The sequence below is a fragment of the Cetorhinus maximus genome, chromosome 13 (assembly GCF_964194155.1).
Source record: "Cetorhinus maximus chromosome 13, sCetMax3.hap1.1, whole genome shotgun sequence".
NCBI lineage: Eukaryota > Metazoa > Chordata > Chondrichthyes > Lamniformes > Cetorhinidae > Cetorhinus > Cetorhinus maximus.
Genome location: NC_135891.1, coordinates 80,277,944 through 80,296,928, shown reverse-complemented (window position 1 = coordinate 80,296,928; position 18,985 = coordinate 80,277,944). Strand labels below are relative to the sequence as shown.

Here is an 18,985-nt window from a genome sequence, read left to right as displayed (position 1 = left end):
TAGAATTCTTTGAGGACGCAACAAGCAGGATAGATAAAGGGGAACCAGTAGATGTAATATTTTTGGATTTCCAAAACGCTTTCGATAAGTTTCGCACATAAGGCTACTTAATAAGATAACAGCCCATGGTGTTGGGGGTAGTATATTAGCATGGATAGAGGATTGCCTAGCTAACAGAAGACAGAGATTGGGATAAGGGGGGCATTTTCAGGATGGCAACCTATAACTAGTGGAGAGCCACAGGGATCAGGTGCTAGGGCTACAATTATTTACAATATATATTAATGCATTGGATGAGGGAAGTGAATGTACTATTGCCAAATTTGCAGATTACACAGAACAAGGTGGGAAGGCAAGCTGTGAGGATGACACAAAGAGTCTACAGAGGGAGATAGACAGGTTAAGTGAGTGGGCAAATACTTGGCAGATGGAATATAATGTGAGAAAATGTGAGGTTATGCATTTTGGCAAGAAGAAGAGGAGCTGAATATTATTTAAATAGAGAAAGACTGCAGAAAGCTGCAACACAGAGGGATTTGGGAGTCCTTGTGCATGAATCCCAAAAAGCTAACATACAAGTTCAACAGGTAAAAGGGAAGGCAAATGGAATATTGGCCTTTATTTCAAAGGGAATGGAGTATAAAAATAGGGAAGTCTTGCTAAAATTACACAAGGTACTAGTTAGACCACACCTAGAATACTGTGGACAGTTTTGGACCCCTTATCTAAGCAAAGATATACTGGCATTGGAGGCAGTCAAGAGAAGGTTCACTAGATTGATCCCAGATATGGAGGGATTTTCTTATGCGGAGAGGTTGAGTAGGTTGGGCCTGTACTCATTGGAGTTTAGAAGAATGAGAGGCGACCTTATTGAAACATATAAGATTCTTAGGGGGCTTGACAGGTGGATGCTGAGAGGTTATTTCCCCTTGTGGGAGATTCTACGACCAGAAAGCATAATCTCAGAGTAAGGGGTCACCCAGTTAAAGCAGAGATGAGGAGGAATTTCTTCTCTCAGAAAGTAGTGAATCTGTGGAATTCTTTAACGCAGAGGGCTGTAGAGGCTGGGCCATTAAGTATATTCAATGCTGAGATAGACAGATTTTTAATCAGTAAGGGAATCAAGGGTTTTGGGGAAAAGGCAGGAAAGTGGAGTTTGAGGATTATCAGATCAGCCATGATCTCAGTGAATGGCAGAGCAGACTCGGTGGGCTGAATGTCCTATTTCTGCTCCTATGTCTTATGGCCTTAAAGGTTCACAGAGGAGTTGCCAGTCTTCTGGTCTGAATGCCACCTATGAAGGGCTATAGAGGTAGCCTAAATACATTAATGTGCAAAACAAACAAGGCTTGCCTGCATCAAAACATGAACAAAATTCATATGAGTCAGCTGTAGCTCAGTGGGTAGAACTCTTGCATCTGAGTCAGGAGGCAGTGGGTTCAAGTCCTAATCCATGGTCTTGAGCACATAATCTAGGTTCATACTCCAGGGCTGAGGGAGTGCTGCACTGCCTAAGGTGCTGTCGTTTGGATATGGCATTAAATTGGGTTCTTGGCTGCCCGTTCAATTTGAGGTAAAAGATCACATGGCACTGTGTGAAGAGTAAGGGAGTTCTCCCCGTTGGCATGACCGATATTTATCCCTCAACAGATTATCCGATCATTTGTTTCAATGCTGTTTGTGGGATCTTGCTGTGTGCAATTTGGCTGCCATAGTTCCCAACATTACAGGAGTGACTGCACTTCAGAAAAGTACTTCATGACATCCTGAGCGCATGAAAGGATATAAAGGCAAGTTCTTTCTGTTTACTTCATTATATAAACAAAAAGGTATAGCCTACCCTGAACCACACTTACCATCTTGAAAAATAGATGCCGAGGAGGGTAGATTCAAAAGGGGTTTAATTTCTGAAATTTAACAAGTACCAGGCAAACAAACAAACAAACAGTCACTGGAGAGGAAAATGATTGGCACACAATATAGGTCCAAATGCTCAAAAAAATATGGACACTAACTTTCGATTCCTGAATGATACTGTATTTGGAATGTACCAGAGAATAAAGTACACTTAGCTTATAAAGGAGTACATAAAATAAAAGAATGCAAACGCACCAATGTTGTAATATACCACAGTAATTCCGCATTGTGTGTTAATATTATCACCGCTCAGTATCTACAACCCCACCCAGTCAGCCACTCTGCTTTTAACTCAGTTATTGATTAGGATTATTATTCCTCTGCTGTGCCTTCTCTATATTTAACTAGTCTTTTCTACTTTGGTCTTTTGCTTTAAGTGGCAGTTGCCAAGTTCACTTTGAAAAGGGGTGGGTCTTGGGTATTTTTTTGGCAGCCGAAGTTCCTGGTTCAGCCACTTCTGGTGTAGTCAAATTATGTGGGGGAGGGAGCAGAAAGATGACTGTGCTGCAATAAAAATGTCCTCGCTATCGAGTTGTGAAACCTCAGCAGGAACTTTTTACTGAAGTGACCCTTCAGCTCCATTTTGGATCAATGTAGCCATTATCCATCTTTCAGGAGACTATTCAACTGCAAGAGAGGCATCTGAGAGCAGCCCAATCTACTCCTGACCCAGTACCACACACTTTCCAGTCAGAGTCATTGGCTAGAATCAGAAGAGTGAAATCTTGCTGATTCCTCCCCCTAAACTCATGCAACAGAGACCAAAATAGTGTCCCCACTACTAACCTATCTGGCTAACTCAACAGAGACACCATGGATCAAAGCTTACTGGGTGTAGCTTCTTTTGGCTCAGAACCACATCATTTACTCATCGGACCTTTTCACAATTCAAGAATATTTTAACTAAAGCTTGGATAAAACATCTTAGCACCAAACAAGCTCACCAAGGCCACTGTCACACTGCCAGTAAGGTCACTGTACCCTGTTCTGTGTAGCAGCATGATTAATGAGTTTACCAGACAACCTACCCATTTAAAATTGGGTTTTTTTCCATTCTGCATAAAAGCCAACCATATGAGATAAAAGGATTTACCTAAACTGATGGGGTCAGGCTTTTACCTTCGAGGTCCAATCACATTACTGTGGCAGACCAGAATTATATTTTAGCCCAGCAGAGCCACTAAAAAGGAATTTCCAGGAGAAAAACACAATGGACCCCAGGAGATTAAATTGTTACTCACAACCTATGATCTTGTGCATTCTTGTACACTGATTAAAAAACAGTCTACCATCTGCTATACAAACATGCAAGACCAAAGCTCCTTCAGAAAAGGCGAGCTAACAGAGGTCCATTTTAGGAGTCTCTGAAAACAGCAAGTACATAAAACATCACTGTGGAATTCTGAGAAATAGGGAGGTTTTAAGACAACTTAATGACAGGGAATACCATAACCAGCTCAGGGGGAAAGAGGTACATGGCATGTACGGGTTCTTGGGGACACACAGGGGCAGACAAAACCAAATCAATACTGAGTTTCTCCAAAAAGGTTGGGGGACAAAGAAAGAGAGAGGCCAATCACACTGGGATGTGTTGATCTGTTCTTATCTGACTCGAGAGCAAGACAGAGTCAGGAGTAGGTTGTCCGGTGTGGTTGGAGTGGGTTGTAACACTGTGAAGCAAAGAAAGTTTAAAAACAAAACTACTCACATTTTATGACTGACATTTCGCTTTTTCTGCTGGTCTTTGCAGTTGATCTTTTTGTAATATTTCTGTTTCAACAACATTGACGAAGACATCATTGTGAACCAGCCGGAGGAGTTTAATTGTACCTGACAGTACGAGGAAGCTAAATTAACAGACTCAAGTTGATCTTAACTAAAAACATCACGAAACTCTCAAGATACTCAAAAGGAAAAAGGACGATCTTTTGCTGGTGCCAACTCAGGTTCCTCGCACTACAAGGTTCAGTAACTCCTCCCAGCCAGCACCTTGCGTGTTAATGATTGTATCTCCACTGGGATTAATTTAGGTCTCACACTGACGAGGCTCAGTGACTCCTCCCAGCCAAACACACAGAACCACCCTTTAACACAAGGAAGCTACTTCTTTCACTGATTGAAAGAGCCTACACACCAAAACTGAAACTCCATGCAATGAAATTTAAATCAATTTTTAAAAAAAATTACAGCTGCTTTATAGCCTCAAGCTGTATTTTCAGGAATTCTCATGCCAGTTTTTATTGTAAAAATGAAATGGATAATCCCTTTCTGCTTTGGGGGGTGGGGGGGCGGAAGTGTAGATCCCGAAAGACTTGACTCAATACTCAAAAGTTTCACTATGGGTTAAATTGGCAAGCACCAGCTTGCTGCTGGCTGTTCTTACTGATTGGTGGGCCGATCCAAGATCAACTAGAAATAGTGCTATAGCAACAACATGACCTGAAGCACAAAGATGGTCAAATGCATGACCAGATTCACATGGGCATCAGATGAAGAGGCACCGTTGGCACTCAGTGCCCAAATTGTTTAGGTTTAAACAAACTAATTTTTTGTTAGCGAACGAGGGTGGCTTGTGCCCAATAAAATACCAGCACTGTGCAAGTAATATGACACAGTTTGACTCAGCCCCTCCCTGCAATTCCCTCACCACTGTGGTTAAAGTGCAAGAAAGCTCAACCGTTTTATTCTGTGACGACCCAGCTTTTAAAGGGGAAGCATCACCACAAATGGCAACTTTTCTGGCAAGCCCAGTTCCTGGAACAGCCTGCTTTAAGAACGAAGACAACCAAGTTGTCAGCTGTGGGCAGTTTTGCTGCAGTTCCTAATTTACCAAAGGCGTTTTCATATCTTCAAATTGCAAGAAAATTTAGAAGTCAATTCATGGCATCAGATCATTGCATTCTACATAAACGTACAATGCCCTGAAAGTCCTTTAATAACAGCTTCAATGTCCCTTTAAACAATTCCAAAAATTTCTTCACCTTTTGTCTCGCTCTCCCTATCCAATATACACATTTTCTCTCTCTCTTCCCCCTGGTCAGATCAACGTGGTTGGATTATGTGAAACATCCAGCAACAACCTCAGGAGCGATTTGCACACATTCAAGTAACAAAGTAACAGCCTGGAGCTTTGTTGCAGTCCCCAAAAATTCAAACCATTTTGGCTACACCCAATCTAATAATCCTGTTGTAATCCAGGACACAGTAACACGATTAAGAATACAGGGGTAATAGCTTCAGTTTATTAATAAACATTCAAGAATGTATTAACAGCATTGCATAATCTAGACTGATATTCCAGTGCAGTGTTAAGTGGGTGCTGCAGTGTTGGATGTCCTGTCTTTTGAAAGAGATGTTAAACTGAGGCCTCAATCTGTCCTCTCAGGCAGATGTCAAAGATCCCACGGCACTATTTTGAGGAGCAGCAGGGGATTTCTTCCTGGTGTTCTGGCCAATTTTTATCCATCAACCAACATCACAAACAGATTGTCTAGTCATTATCACATTGCTGTTTAGCTGCCATGTTTCTTATATTACAGCAATGCCGATATTTTAAATGTACATCATTGTGAAAAGCTCTATACAAACACAAATCTTTCTTTTTACTTTTCAAAATCACCATTTGGAGCCATGAATTGAACAACTACTGATTCAAATGGCTGTTCAAATTCTTCAACCAAGGGCACTTCCAAATCTCAATGTAAACTGCAAGCAGTAAATCAAGTGGAGGGAACAAAATGGGTTTTTGCATTACATTTACATTCTATTAAACATAGTGGGGTTGATATTGGTCTTGGTCAGTAATGTAAAACTGGTGATAATGAATTGGCAGCCTGTCCTCTAGTGACTTCCACTGAGTATAAAAAAAATCATCTGATGTATTGTCATTTACTTATCATTCATTTTGTGTGATCGTCGATGCCCAATTTTCACCCTGTGTCCAACTGGGAGGGAGGGGGATATCTCAGCCGGGTTCTCTCTTACTGTTCCTTTGATAGTGTTGAAATAGCCAAAGAACAAGTTGAAAGATCTAGGGGTTTTAATAGACTCTATGCAGTCAGTGTGTGTCAGTCATGGCTCAGTGGACAAAACCAGGTTCAAGCCCCACTCCAAAATTTGAGCACAAAAATCAAGGCTGACGTGCCAGTGCAGTACTGAGGGAGAACTACACTGCCGAAGGTGTTGTCTTTTAGATTAGATGTTAAACCAAGACCCCATAACCTGTTTGGGTGTATGTAAAAGGTCCCATGGGACTATTTCAAAGATGAGCAAGGGAGTTATCCTGGTGTCATGGCCAATATTGATCCCTCGATCAAAATCACACCAAAAAAACAGATTATCTAGGCGTTGCTGTTAGTGGGCGGTCACTGTGCACATATTGGCTGCCATGTTTTCTACATTACAACAACAACTTCAAAAAGTACTTAATTGGCTGTAAAGCACCTCAATACATCCGGTAGTTGTGAAAAGCACTATATAAATGCAAATTTTTCTTTTACAAAGCAATCAATTATTGAATGGTGAGCTACAAAAGGCAAAACAGTAAAGTTGAAATCAGAGGAAATTAGGATCAAACTGCACAATATTCTGGTCAGAATGCATCTTGATTGCTGTGTCCTGCTCATGTAAACAAGGGACATGATTAGGACCCTGGAGGCAGGGCAGAGAAGAACTGATTCCTAGAAATTTAAGTTATGAAGAAAGGAGGAGGAAACTTGGGCTCTTTGGCCTTCAGATGACATAAATCATAGAAAATTGTATTTCAAAAATGCACATCTGGAACACCAACATAACTTACTTCAATAAAAGGGGGGAGGGATAAACACAACAATTACAGGCCAAACTTTCAAGGAAACATTAGAGAAATTAATCCAGGACAAAATTAATAAGCATTCAGAAAAATATACGTTAATAAATGAAAGCCAACATGGGTTTTTTTTTTTAAAAAGGCAAATAGAGTTTGACTAACTTGGTCAAGTTCTTTGATGCAGTAACAGAGAGGACAGGGTGCTTAATGTTTATACATAGCTACTTACAAAAGGCATTGATAAAACACGACATAATAAAATTAGCAAAATTAAAAGCTATGAGATTAAAAGGGCAGTGGGTGCATGTCTACAAAAAGTAGCTAAGGGGTAGAAAGAAGAGAGTAGTGGTGAACGGTTGTTATCAGACTGGAGGGTGATATATAGTGCTCCCCAAGAAGTTGGTGTTGAGACCACTGCTCTTTTTGTACAAATTAATGACCTGGACTTTGGAACTATGTCCTGTATACCCAAGTTTGCAGATGGCACAAAACTAGGAATGTAACAAATAGTAAGGAGAATAGTGACAGTCTTCAAGAGGTCAAAGTCAGACTGATGAAAAGGGCAGGCACAAGGCAGACAAAATTTAACACAGGAGTGTGAATGGATTCATCCTTACAAGAAGAATGAGAAGAGGCAATATCAACTAAATGGTACAATTTGGAAGAGAGTGGGAGTGATTGCATGCATGCCTTTTGAAGATAGCAGGACAGGTTGAGAAGGTTGCAATGCAGCCCCTCTATGTGACTCGTGGAGCCACTGTTCAAAAGCCAGTTAGACAGGCCGGGAAGTTCAAAATGCAGGTCAGTGAAATTCAAGATTTTGCAAGGGGCTGCCCCTCCAATCAGAGGCTGTTTCTCGCCCTCATTTGCTCCTGATAGGCTCACCACTGACAGTGAGCACAGGGCACGTGCGCGTGGGAACGAGAGGGTGCGTGTATGTGTGGGAGCAGGAGTGTGTGTGTGTGTGTGTGTATGTATGTGTGTTGGGCAGAGTCAGAGAGAGAGAGAGAGAGATAGATAGTGAGTATGTGTGTGGGGGTAGAGTGAGAGTGAGAGTGTGTTGGGGGGAAGTGAGAGTGCGTGGGGGAGTGAGAGTGTGTGTGTGTGTGCGGGTGTGGGAGAGTGTGTGTGTGTGGGTGTGAGAGAGTGTGTGTGTGTGGGTGTGAGAGAGTGTGTGTGTGGGTGTGAGAGAGTGTGTGTGTGGGTGTGAGAGTGTGTGTGTGTGGGTGTGAGAGTGTGTGTGTGTGGGTGTGAGAGAGTGTGGGTGTGGGTGTGAGAGAGTGTGGGTGTGGGTGTGAGAGAGTGTGGGTGTGGGTGTGAGAGTGTGTGTGTGTGTGGGTGTGAGAGAATGTGTGTGTATGGGTGTGAGAGAGTGTGTGTGTGTGGGTGTGTGTGTGTGTGTGTTGGGAGGGTGTGGGGGTTGTGAGAGAGTGTGTGTGGGGGTGTGAGAAAGTGTGTGTGTGTGAGAGAAAGTGTGTGTGGGTGTGTGTGTGTGTTGGGAGGGTGTGGAGAGTATGAGAGAGTGTGTGTGTGGGTGTGTGTGTGTGTGTGTTGGGAGGGTGTGGGGGGGGGGGCTTGAGAGAGTGTGAGAGAGTGTGTGGAGTATGAGAGAGTGTGTCGGAGGTGGGAGTATGAGAGAGTGTGTGGAAGGTGGGAGTGTGAGAGAGTGTGTGGAAGGTGGGAGTGTGAGAGAGTGTGTGGAAGGTGGGAGTGTGAGAGTGTGTGTGGAAGGTGGGAGTGTGAGAGAGTGTGTGGGAGGTGGGAGTGTGAGAGAGTGTGTCGGAGGTGGGCGTGTGAGAGAGTGTGTGGAAGGTGGGAGTGTGAGAGAGTGTGTGGAAGGTGGGAGTGTGAGAGAGTGTGTCGGAGGTGGGAGTGTGAGAGAGTGTGTGGAAGGTGGGAGTGTGAGAGAGTGTGTGGAAGGTGGGAGTGTGAGAGAGTGTGTAGGAGGTGGGAGTGTGAGAGAGTGTGTGGAAGGTGGGAGTATGAGAGAGTGTGTCGGAGGTGGGAGTGTGAGAGAGTGTGTGGGAGGTGGGAGTGTGAGAGAGTGTGTGGGAGGTGGGAGTGTGAGAGAGGGTGTGGGAGGTGGGAGTATGAGAGAGTGTGTAGGAGGTGGGAGTATGAGAGAGTGTGTTGGAGGTGGGAGTGTGAGAGAGTGTGTGGAAGGTGGGAGTGAGAGAGAGTGTGTGGAAGGTGGGAGTGTGAGAGAGTGTGTGGAAGGTGGGAGTGTGAGAGAGTGTGTAGGAGGTGGGAGTATGAAGGTGTGTCGGAGGTGGGAGTGTGAGAGAGTGTGTCGGAGGTGGGAGTGTGAGAGAGTGTGTGGAAGGTGGGAGTGTGAGAGAGTGTGTGGAAGGTGGGAGTGTGAGAGAGTGTGTGGAAGGTGGGAGTATGAGAGAGTGTGTGGGAGGTGGGAGTATGAGAGAGTGTGTAGGAGGTGGGAGTATGAGAGAGTGTATTGGAGGTGGGAGTGTGAGAGAGTGTGTGGAAGGTGGGAGTGTGAGAGAGTGTGTCGGAGGTGGGAGTATGAGAGAGTGTGTGGAAGGTGGGAGTGTGAGAGAGTGTGTGGAAGGTGGGAGTGTGAGAGAGCGTGTGGAAGGTGGGAGTGTGAGAGAGTGTGTCGGAGGTGGGAGTGTGAGAGAATGTGTCGGAGGTGGGAGTATGAGAGAGTGTGTGGAAGGTGGGAGTGTGAGAGAGTGTGTGGAAGGTGGGAGTGTGAGAGAGTGTGTCAGAGGTGGGAGTATGAGAGAGTGTGTGGAAGGTGGGAGTGTGAGAGAGTGTGTGGAAGGTGGGAGTGTGAGAGAGTGTGTCGGAGGTGGGAGTATGAGAGAGTGTGTGGAAGGTGGGAGTGTGAGAGAGTGTGTGGAAGGTGGGAGTGAGAGAGAGTGTGTGGAAGGTGGGAGTGTGAGAGAGTGTGTCGGAGGTGGGAGTGTGAGAGAATGTGTCGGAGGTGGGAGTATGAGAGAGTGTGTGGAAGGTGGGAGTGTGAGAGTGTGTCGGAGGTGGGAGTATGAGAGTGTGTGCTTGCGCGCGCGTGGTGGTGGGGGGCGAGAAAGACAGTGTGCGTGTGGGAATGAGAAAGTGGGCGTGTGTGGGGTGGAGTAAGAATGAGTGTGTGTGGGGCCAGAGTGAGATTCAGTGAGTGTAGGGTGGGGTGGGGGGGTGAGAGTGAGTGTGTGTGTGGGGTAAATGAACGTGTGTGGGGGTGGGGGGGCATGAGAGAGAGTGTGTGGGGGTAGAGTGAGATGGTGAGTGCGTGGGGCGGAGTGAGAGTGGGTGTGAGAGGGAGAGTGTTTGGGAGACAGGAGTGTGTGTGTGTGGTGGGGGTGCGGGACTGAGTGTGTGTGGGGGGGGGGAAGGAGTGAGATTGCATATGTGAGGGAGGGGAAGTGACAGACTGTATGGGTGTGGGCAGAGTAAGAGAGCGTGTACGTGTGCAGTTGGGGGGTGGGGGGGGGAATGAGAGAGTGAGAGAGAGAGAGAGGGAGAGAGAGAGAGAGTGAGTGTGTGTGTCTGCCTTACTCCCAGTCTCAGGCTTGTTACTCACTCTCACCATTACGTACACACACCCACTCACAGTGGCTGAAGGTGAGTGAGTGAGCCAGAGACACACACACACAGACACACACACAGACACACACTAACTCTGGTCATTTTTATTCATTACATACTCCCAATACCTCAACTCTTTTTTGAAATTCAGTTTATTGTTGTGCAAACCTTATCTTTCTAAAATTTGCTCATCAGCCCCTTGTGTGGGAAAATGTACACCCCCCACCCACCCCCCCGCCCCAACGCCCCACCCAGAGTGAAAAGGTTGGACAAGCCTGTGTAATGCATTTGGGATCCTTGGTTTTAATCAATGAAGATATAGTATACAAAAAAAGAGAAATTATGCTAAACTTTATAAAACACAGGTTAGGCCAAAGGATTGTGGTCAATTCAGGGCACCATAGTTTAGAAAGGATGTCAAGACTTTAGAGAGGGTACAGAGGAGATTTACTGGAATGGTATGAAAAGGGGGATGAAAGATTTCAGTTATGTGGAGGGACCAGAGAAACTGGTGGTGTTCTCTTTAGAGTAGAGAAGGCCAAGTGGAGGTTTGAGAGGGGTTTAAAATCTTGAAGAGTTTTAATGGAGCAAATAAAAGGAAACTGTTTCCAGTGGCTGAAGGGTCAGTAACCAGAGGACACAAATTTAAGATATTTGGCAAAAAAAAAGTGGCTTGAAGAAAACATTTTTCACTCAAGTGGATCATGATGATCTGGAATGCACTGCCTGAAAGAGAAGCAGATTTAATAATAAAACTTTGAGGGGAATTGGATAAATACTTGAAAAAGAAGAGACTGTCTGGACTATGGTGAAACAGTGGGGGAGTAGAACTAATTGGATAGTTCTTTCAAAGAACTAGGACAGGAAGTGAGCCAAATGGCTTCCTTCTGCGTTGTATCATGTATGAAGGGGGTAAGGACACACAGGTTCAGACTAATAAAATGCAAAGTTAGGACTGATATCAGGAATTTCTTCACACAAAGTGACTGTAAATGGAATGGACTCTTCAGTACTCTTATTGTTAGAGGATGACAGGTGATGCTTTGATGGGGGTGGGAGGGTGGTGTCCAGTTTTTATGGGTGGATTACCTAAAATGGGCTGAATGGCCTTCCTCTGTATCTATTGAGTGATTACTATTTAGGTGATTCCTACTGGAAAATGCTGCATGTGGATAGCGGACGAGAGCAGGAGTTGGCTTGACTGTGATGTCCTCACCAACATTTTGGTCCATAAAGACACAAAGAATGGCCATTTGGGAGGTCAGTTGGTATACGCGAAACTGTTCTCCAGCAATGTCTTCAGGAGGCATGAAATAAGAAAGAGGAGGGTGGATGGACAAGGTGAAACATAGGAACAGAGTAGGCCCACAACCTGAACACAGAAACATAAGAACTGTTTCTTAACTCCATCTAACCGCTTTGGTTCTATGACCTTTAGTAACCGTGTGTAACGAAACTTTATTGAGCTTAGTTTTGAAATTTTCAATTGACCCCTAGCCTCAACAGCTTTTTGTGGGGAAAGTGTTAATTCACTCTGCACCAAATGCTGAAAACCAGGTGTCAATCTTTTTTGCTTAATACTAGACTTATTTACAGAATGCAACATTACATGCCTGCCTCTTCCCTAACCAACACCCAGTGGCAACAGTCTTTCTTTATACTCTTTTGAGTAAATCAAATAAAATCAAAGTTAACTAATGAACCACTCCTTAGAGGGGTATTGTAACAAAAAACTAATCTTTAAAGAAAACATATCCAAATAAATTAAAATGTTGTTTTGGGTGGAGATGATGCACTCCAGCGCCTGTGGTGCCCACTGGTCATGAAAGGTCTCAAGCGTACTGGTGGACACCGCTTGGTCCATCTCCAGGGACACCAGAGACCGGACGTAACCACAAAAGAGAGGAACACAGTCAAGTCAAACGGTCTTTCTTTATATATGTTCAAGTTACTCAGTCAATGCTGTTTCACCCGTGTAACCTTACACTTCATAATAGATTTAACATATTCTGTTAATATGTTAATTTTATGTTAATATAACATAATATTATGAGAGTTCTCAATTTCCACAACTGTGGATGAAGACCTGGCCAGTCCCTATCTTCCATCACCATGAACTTAAGCTCATCCAAAACTATGCTGCCCATATCCTAATGCACATCTGTGCTCACTTGCCTATGCTCCTAGTTCAGTAAAATTTTCATTTTCGTTTTCAAATCCCTCCATGGCCTTATCCTTCCCTGTGTAACTTTCATAGAGATCACTGTGCTCCTTCTATTCTAGTCTTTTGAGCACCCCCGATTTTAAAATTGATGGCCTTTCATTCAGCTGCTCAGGCTCTTAAGTTTTGGAGTTTCCTGCCTAAACCTCTCCATCCCACTACCTCCATTAAGATGCCCCTCAAAATCTATGTCTAACCAAGATTTTGGTCATCTGTCCTAATATCTCTATGTGACTTGGTGTCAGATTTTGTTTGATAATACTTCTGTGTAAGTGCCTTGGCAAGTTTCACTATATAAAAAGCATGTTGTTATGGCATTTTTTGACATCATCCCTGAACAGTCTAGCTCTAATTTTCAGGTTATGCCCCATTGTCCAGCACTCCCGCACCAGAGGAAAGAGTTTTTCACCACCTATCTTATTGTTACGGACCATGATGGGAGTAATGGGCAGTTAATTCTAGTACCACTTCTCCACAGGTCATAATGATAGTTTGAATGTTTAATTCACCAACAAAACTGGCCAATTGTTTATCATTGATACTGTTATTCCTAGCATTAAAAAACTCTAACCAAGTTTCTTTCAGCAAGCACAAAAAATAATTGATTTAATATAAAACAAACGTCTTCTTGAAAAAAACAATTTAATAAACTGATTAACATACAAGTTGTAGTTTAGAAGTGTAACGATTTTTTCTCCTTTTTAAAAAAAAAGATATTTGAACCTCCATACACTCACTCTCAAACACAAAACAGGACAAAACAAACACAGAGGCTGGAGTATGGGAACATTTCTTTTAAAGGGATAAAATTTGAAGAAATCTCAACACCGTTGATCTAACAGAATTCTGGTCGCAGTAGGTCTGGAAGTTCTTTCAGACAAATTTTTTGGTGAAACTGTCATTGATGACTCTTATCACAACTTTTCAAACTTTCAAATAAACATGAGAAATCCTGAAGAGGCATTTCTGAGGAAAGTTTAACACAAAAGGTGGGGCAGAGAGGGGGAAAGGGAGTGTATTTTTCTTGCAGCCTGCTCCTAAGGCACCCACACACTCACTGAGTTTGAAAGAATAAGATGTTCAAAGAATACTTCTCTCAGGCCAGGTGTTTTTAACCAATCAGCAAGAGCCTTTAGACTGGCAACAGCAGTTCTTTGTTAACTTGGATATACAAAGTGTCTCTTCCCTCAGCAGGTGTTCCCACTGGACATCTAACTTGACCTGTGGTTTTTTAAAGAATGGCATATTCACAGTCTTGAATTAATATTGCAAACTTTTAAAAATAACTCACGAAGGAGAATGTCCAAAATTCAATGTCCTTCAAATTTTTCAAAAACAGGTTTTTCGCACTATCAACTCCTTTAATCATCTTGAACAGTTCACTTAAATCATGTCTTAATCTTCGAGTTTCAAGAAATACAAGGCTAGTCTAGGCTATCTGTTCTCGTAACTTAACCCTATTTGTCCCAGGATCGTTATATCAAATCTGCACTGCACTGCCTCCAAGCCCAATAGATCATTCTTGGAGGTGCAGTGCCCAGGACTGAATGCAGTATTCCAGATGGCATCTCACTCGCTCTGTACAGCTGTAGCGTAACTTTCACCCCTTTGCATTCCCGTCATCTTGAGCTAAAGCCCAGCATTCCATGAGGCTTTTTAATTATCTCTTGTACCTGCGCATTAGATTTTAGGGATTGCTGCATAAAAAATAAAAAAGGAAGCTCCAGGAAAGTTTCACATCAAATGTACCAGATGCATCTAAAAATACTGTGCCCACTCCCCCCTCCTCCTGGAAATACAACTCCTATTTCAAAACCATTTCCTTTTTTTGCTGCTACGACTGTAAATTGAAGCAACTCACAACATTTTCTCAGTACCTCAAATCAATAACTTACCACTTATGTAATACTCCTCAGAGACAAACATCTCCAAGTACATTGAAAAAGGTGAAGGAATGTGTGGGGGAGGGATAAGACATTTTTTTTGTAATTTTAGGTTTTTGATAGCCAGTCACAACATCTTCAGTAGAGAACTCCAGAGAGCAGAGTTGAATTGTAAAAGCTCAGGCCTTTAATGGTGGAGCAGGAAATGAGCAGCAATCCAGGGCCAGATCGGAGAGCAAGCTTGGACATAGAACTGGAGAGCATTTCCCATGGGCTGGAGTGAAGCTGCAAAGGAAACTGAAGTTGATTCAATGGGCACAGGAAGTGCAGGAGATATCTGGGCTAGTTACAGCTCGTAAAGGGTGCAAGTGGAGGAGGCTCATGCAAAGAAAATTTGGGAAGAGGGAGGTGTGGCTAAGGGTGAGGCAGAAAAAAGAAATAGACAACCTTCCAAAAGCGATAGCAAATAATCTGGAGAGAGGTTGAAAGCTTAGCTCAGACAATCACCTTTACACTGCATAACACACTGCTGAGCCAGGGAGTAGGCAGCCAGGGAGACTGTTGGGACTCATAGCTGAAAGCCAACAGCCACTGGTGAGTGCTGAACAAGATGGCTTCAGTCTTTTCAAGGTTAAGCTGTAAATCAGCCCATCAGGACTTGATATAGTAGTTGGACAACACAGGAAGAACCCCATTATCTGTGGGCAGGCCACTTGATGATGGCGTATCAATATGCATATGGAAGTTCTGACACTATGAATAATGTTGCAGATGATAATTACAAGGCCAGAGATTGACTCCATTTTGACTGCAGTGTTTGGTACAAATGATCACCTCTGGCAAGCACCTGGATGTGGTGATTAATAATTTTTACACAGACACATAGTGAACGACTGTGCGTGTTGGTGGGGGGTTGGGGGGGGGGGGGGGGGGGGGGGGGGAGGGAGATGGTGTTGGTGGAGTGTGCGCACCTTTATTAAAAAGATTCAGTGCCAATAGGGGCAGAGGTGTGCTCACTAGCCATATAACTATTACAAGCTTCAAAGGCCTAGACGGCTGGTGGAATGGGAGGACAAATGGCAGATGAAATTTAATGCAGAGAAGTGTGAAGTGATTCTTTCCAGTAGGAAGATCAAGGGGCTATAGTATAAAATACAGAGTATAATTCAGGGGTGAAGGATGATAAAGTCCTCTTGTCTGAGCCGCTTGTTGATGGTGTAAGGTCAAATGGCGATGCCCCCTCATTACTAGTGTGAGGTTACTACTGCTCTTCATCCTGGCTCTACTGAGGCTGTCTAGGTGGGAGCTGCTGGGTATCTTCAACCATCCAACCATCTTCGTTGCTTCATCAATGATCTTCCTTCCATCATAAGGTCAGAAGTGGGGATGTTCACTGATGATTGCACAATGTTCAGCGCCATTCACAACTTGTCGGGTATTGAAGCAGTCCATGTCCACATGCAGCAAGGCCTGGACAATATTCAAACTTGGGCTGACAAGTGGCTAATAACATTCATGCCACACAAGTGGCAGGCAATGAACATCCCCAACAAGAGAGAATCAAACCATCTCCCAATGACATTCAATGGCATTATCATCACTGAATCCCCCTCTATCAACATCCTGGGGGTTTCCATGAACCAGAAACTAAACTAGATCAGCTATATAAATATTGCAGCTACCAGAGCAGGTCAGGGGCTGGAAATTCTGCAGAGAGGAACTCACCCCCTGACTTCCAGAAGCATGTCAATCATCTTCAAGGCACAGGTCAGGAGTGTGATGCAGTCGTCTCCACTTGCCTGGATGAGTGCAGCTCCAACAAAACTCAAAAAGCTCAACACCATCCAGAACAAAGCAGCCTGCTTGACTGGCACCCCATTCACCATCTTAAACATTCACTCCCTCCACCACCGATGCAGTGGCAGCAGTATGTACATCTATAAGATGCACTGCAGCAATTCACCAAGGCTCCTTCAACAGCACCTTCCAAACCCACAACCACTACCATCTAGAAGGACAAGTGTAGAAGATGCATGGGAACACCACCATCTGGAAGTTCCCCTCCAAGCCACTCACCATCCTTGACTTGGAACTAAATCACCACTGTCACTGGGCCAAAATCCTGGAACTCCCTTCCTAAAAGGACTGTGGGTGTTCCTATGCCCCATGGCCAGCAGCGGCTCCTGAATAATCTTTCTTCATGTGAACCTGAACAGCGAACGTTGGAAGCTATTCAACTACAGAGAAAGTGGGTACATGAAGCACACCTCGGCCTGCTCCTGCAAAGGTCTGTACACAAGCCTTCGCTGCAGGAGGAATTGAATATCAGACATAAGCAAAAATTTGGCTGATTTTTAAAAATATTTTTGTGACTTGGGGCACTGAAGTCAGTGTTTCACTGCTGCAAAGGCAGAAATTACGGTACTCAAAATAGGACCAAGATCCAACACTGGGACTTGTTTAGATCACATGGGCCTAAATCTTCTGATCAGCATCAGAACTGCTGTGTCCAATGCAGATCAGGTGGGTAGTGGGCAGGGTGGGTAACTGGGTGCAATGGGTAAGTGGGTGGGAGTAGGTGGGTAGTTCGGTTGGGAGTTTAGTCGGGTTGGGGCCAGGAATTCATTTGAGTGGCTGGCGGGTAGTGGGTTGGGTCGAGGGGAAGTTGGATGGTTGGGGGGTGGGGTTAGGGAAGTGTAATTGGGGATGTAGTCGGGGATGGGGGTGGGTGGTCGTGGAGGTTTTTGGGGAGCTGGTATTGTAGTTAACCAGAGGTTAGACTAGGTTTTAACCTAACATTTCCTTGGTAACTATCCAAGTAAATATGAGGAACTGTCTGAAATCTCCAACTTTAGCTCAGAGTCAGAGTCATTCCCCGAGGGTCCTGGGGAGCAGGGGGATTGCTCATCAAAAGTTGAAACTTCCCAGGCAATTCCCACATGGGTCCAAGCGTCAGGACTTCCACAGGGTCCCAATGCGTATCTCAGTCACTCAACGATCCAAAGACCAAAAGATTTGGTTCATTATTTACATTTGTCCAATGAATTGGTTACATCATGACTTGCCAAAAGTACTCTCAAGCAGAGCAGCTAAATATGAAAATCCTGATTCAAAACAAAGAATATTCCAATATCTGGTTTGATTCCAATTACATCTGGCAAAATAAGTATCATATACTTTTTGTTCTATTTGAATTCCTTGCCTTCATTCATTAATTGGGCTTTGGTTCCCAATTTTGGGCTTTTATCTGGTTAAAGCCTCTCAATTTTGTTTTGAAAAGGCCCCAGTTCGAGACCCAAAGGTACTTGGCAAACTAGCTGTGTGTTTAGAAGGATCAGACTGTACTGTGTCACAGACTATAAACTTTCGGTAACAAAGCAAAAAAAAGGGACTGAGTTCATGGTGCTTTTAATCAGGTCGCTGCTTGGGGCAGGGAATAGCTGAGCTGTATGGACTACAAAGGCCCTAGGGTTGATCCCTGGTCTGCTAAAATAGTCATATCTCAGCTCACTACAATTGCCCTCAGGGCTTGGGGGTGAGGGAGGTGGAATGCGGGGTGAAATCAGCCAACTGTGCCACTCCTGATCAATATAGAGATCTGTTGCATCACATGGACACAGGATAAGGCCAGATGTTGGCTGAAGTTAATGTGTCTGACTGCACATACACACTTAACCATCAAGGCTCAGGCATGAATGAATGGACCACTTGGACAAAGTATTAGTGAGCACAGTGGACAGTGGGTATCCTAACAAGCAGTCAATACCTTCAGAGGGGAGTAGGTAGAAAGAAAATAAAATGGAATATTAAAAAGGGTACTGAAATGTTGGCAGCACACTAGATGTGCTCAGTGGCATTCCCAAATTTCAGAGGAGTCCACAGCAGTACATGTGGGCTTTTTGGCACACAGGTTGCATATGCAAGGCATGGTGGATGCGGAAGAGAAAAAAGCTTGCATTTACATAGTGCCTTTTGTGACCTCAGGACATCCTCAAATGTCTTACAATGCAGTATTTTTATGTGCAGTCACTGTTGTAATGTTGGGAATGTGGCAGCCCATTTGTGTACAGCAAGCTCCCATAAACGGGAAGATAGCATATCTAACAACCCTCTTGTTTCTGCATTGAAATGCCAGCCTAGATTATATGATCAAAAGTCTGAAGTGGAATTTAACCCAAGACCTTCTGATTCAGAGCTTTAACCTGGCCATGTGGCTGGCACCTTATAATATAGAGTCCTGGTTTGTAAGGAAGCTTCAATGCTTCTGGAGCAGTGTGTTGGCTCTCCTTGCTGACAACATGGTTTTCTTCAATGCTACTTTGCCTCTTTGGATGGGTTCCCAGGCAGGCAAAGTAGCCAAAGTTTATTACAAATTGAGTGCTCTGTGCTAACATTTCAATGCCAGGTTTACACGACAGTGTGTAAAGTTAGAACAAAAAATCTTTACACAACAAAAGAAGCTGAAAAGCACTTTAACTCAAGGGAAGGGACAAAAATCAGATGAAGTCCCTAAACTTGCTCAAAAAGAGGTTTAATACTATTGCAAGAGGTCCCCGTAAGGGTCAAACATTACGAGAAAAGAATGGAAGCAGTGAGGCTGCTCTATTTTTG

The 18,985-nt window shown here is 43.9% G+C and overlaps 1 protein-coding gene across 4 annotated transcripts in view; it reads right to left on the bottom strand.

Annotated features, from left to right (window-relative positions):
- Positions 1–18,985, bottom strand: part of LOC144688748 (zinc finger and BTB domain-containing protein 7A-like) — a 185,703-nt gene that overhangs the window by 109,570 nt on the left and 57,148 nt on the right. For 3 of the 4 annotated variants that reach the window (XM_078555661.1, XM_078555662.1, XM_078555658.1), the window contains exon 1: positions 3,626–3,927. The exons of the other annotated variant lie outside the window; for it this stretch is intronic. Coding sequence is in view for 1 of the 3 variants with exons in the window: in XM_078555658.1 (XP_078411784.1) it covers positions 3,626–3,717 (92 nt within the window). In the remaining 2 variants the exon portion in view is untranslated. Of the gene's footprint in view, positions 1–3,625; positions 3,928–18,985 lie in introns of those variants that run through there. 4 annotated transcript variants of the gene reach the window in all.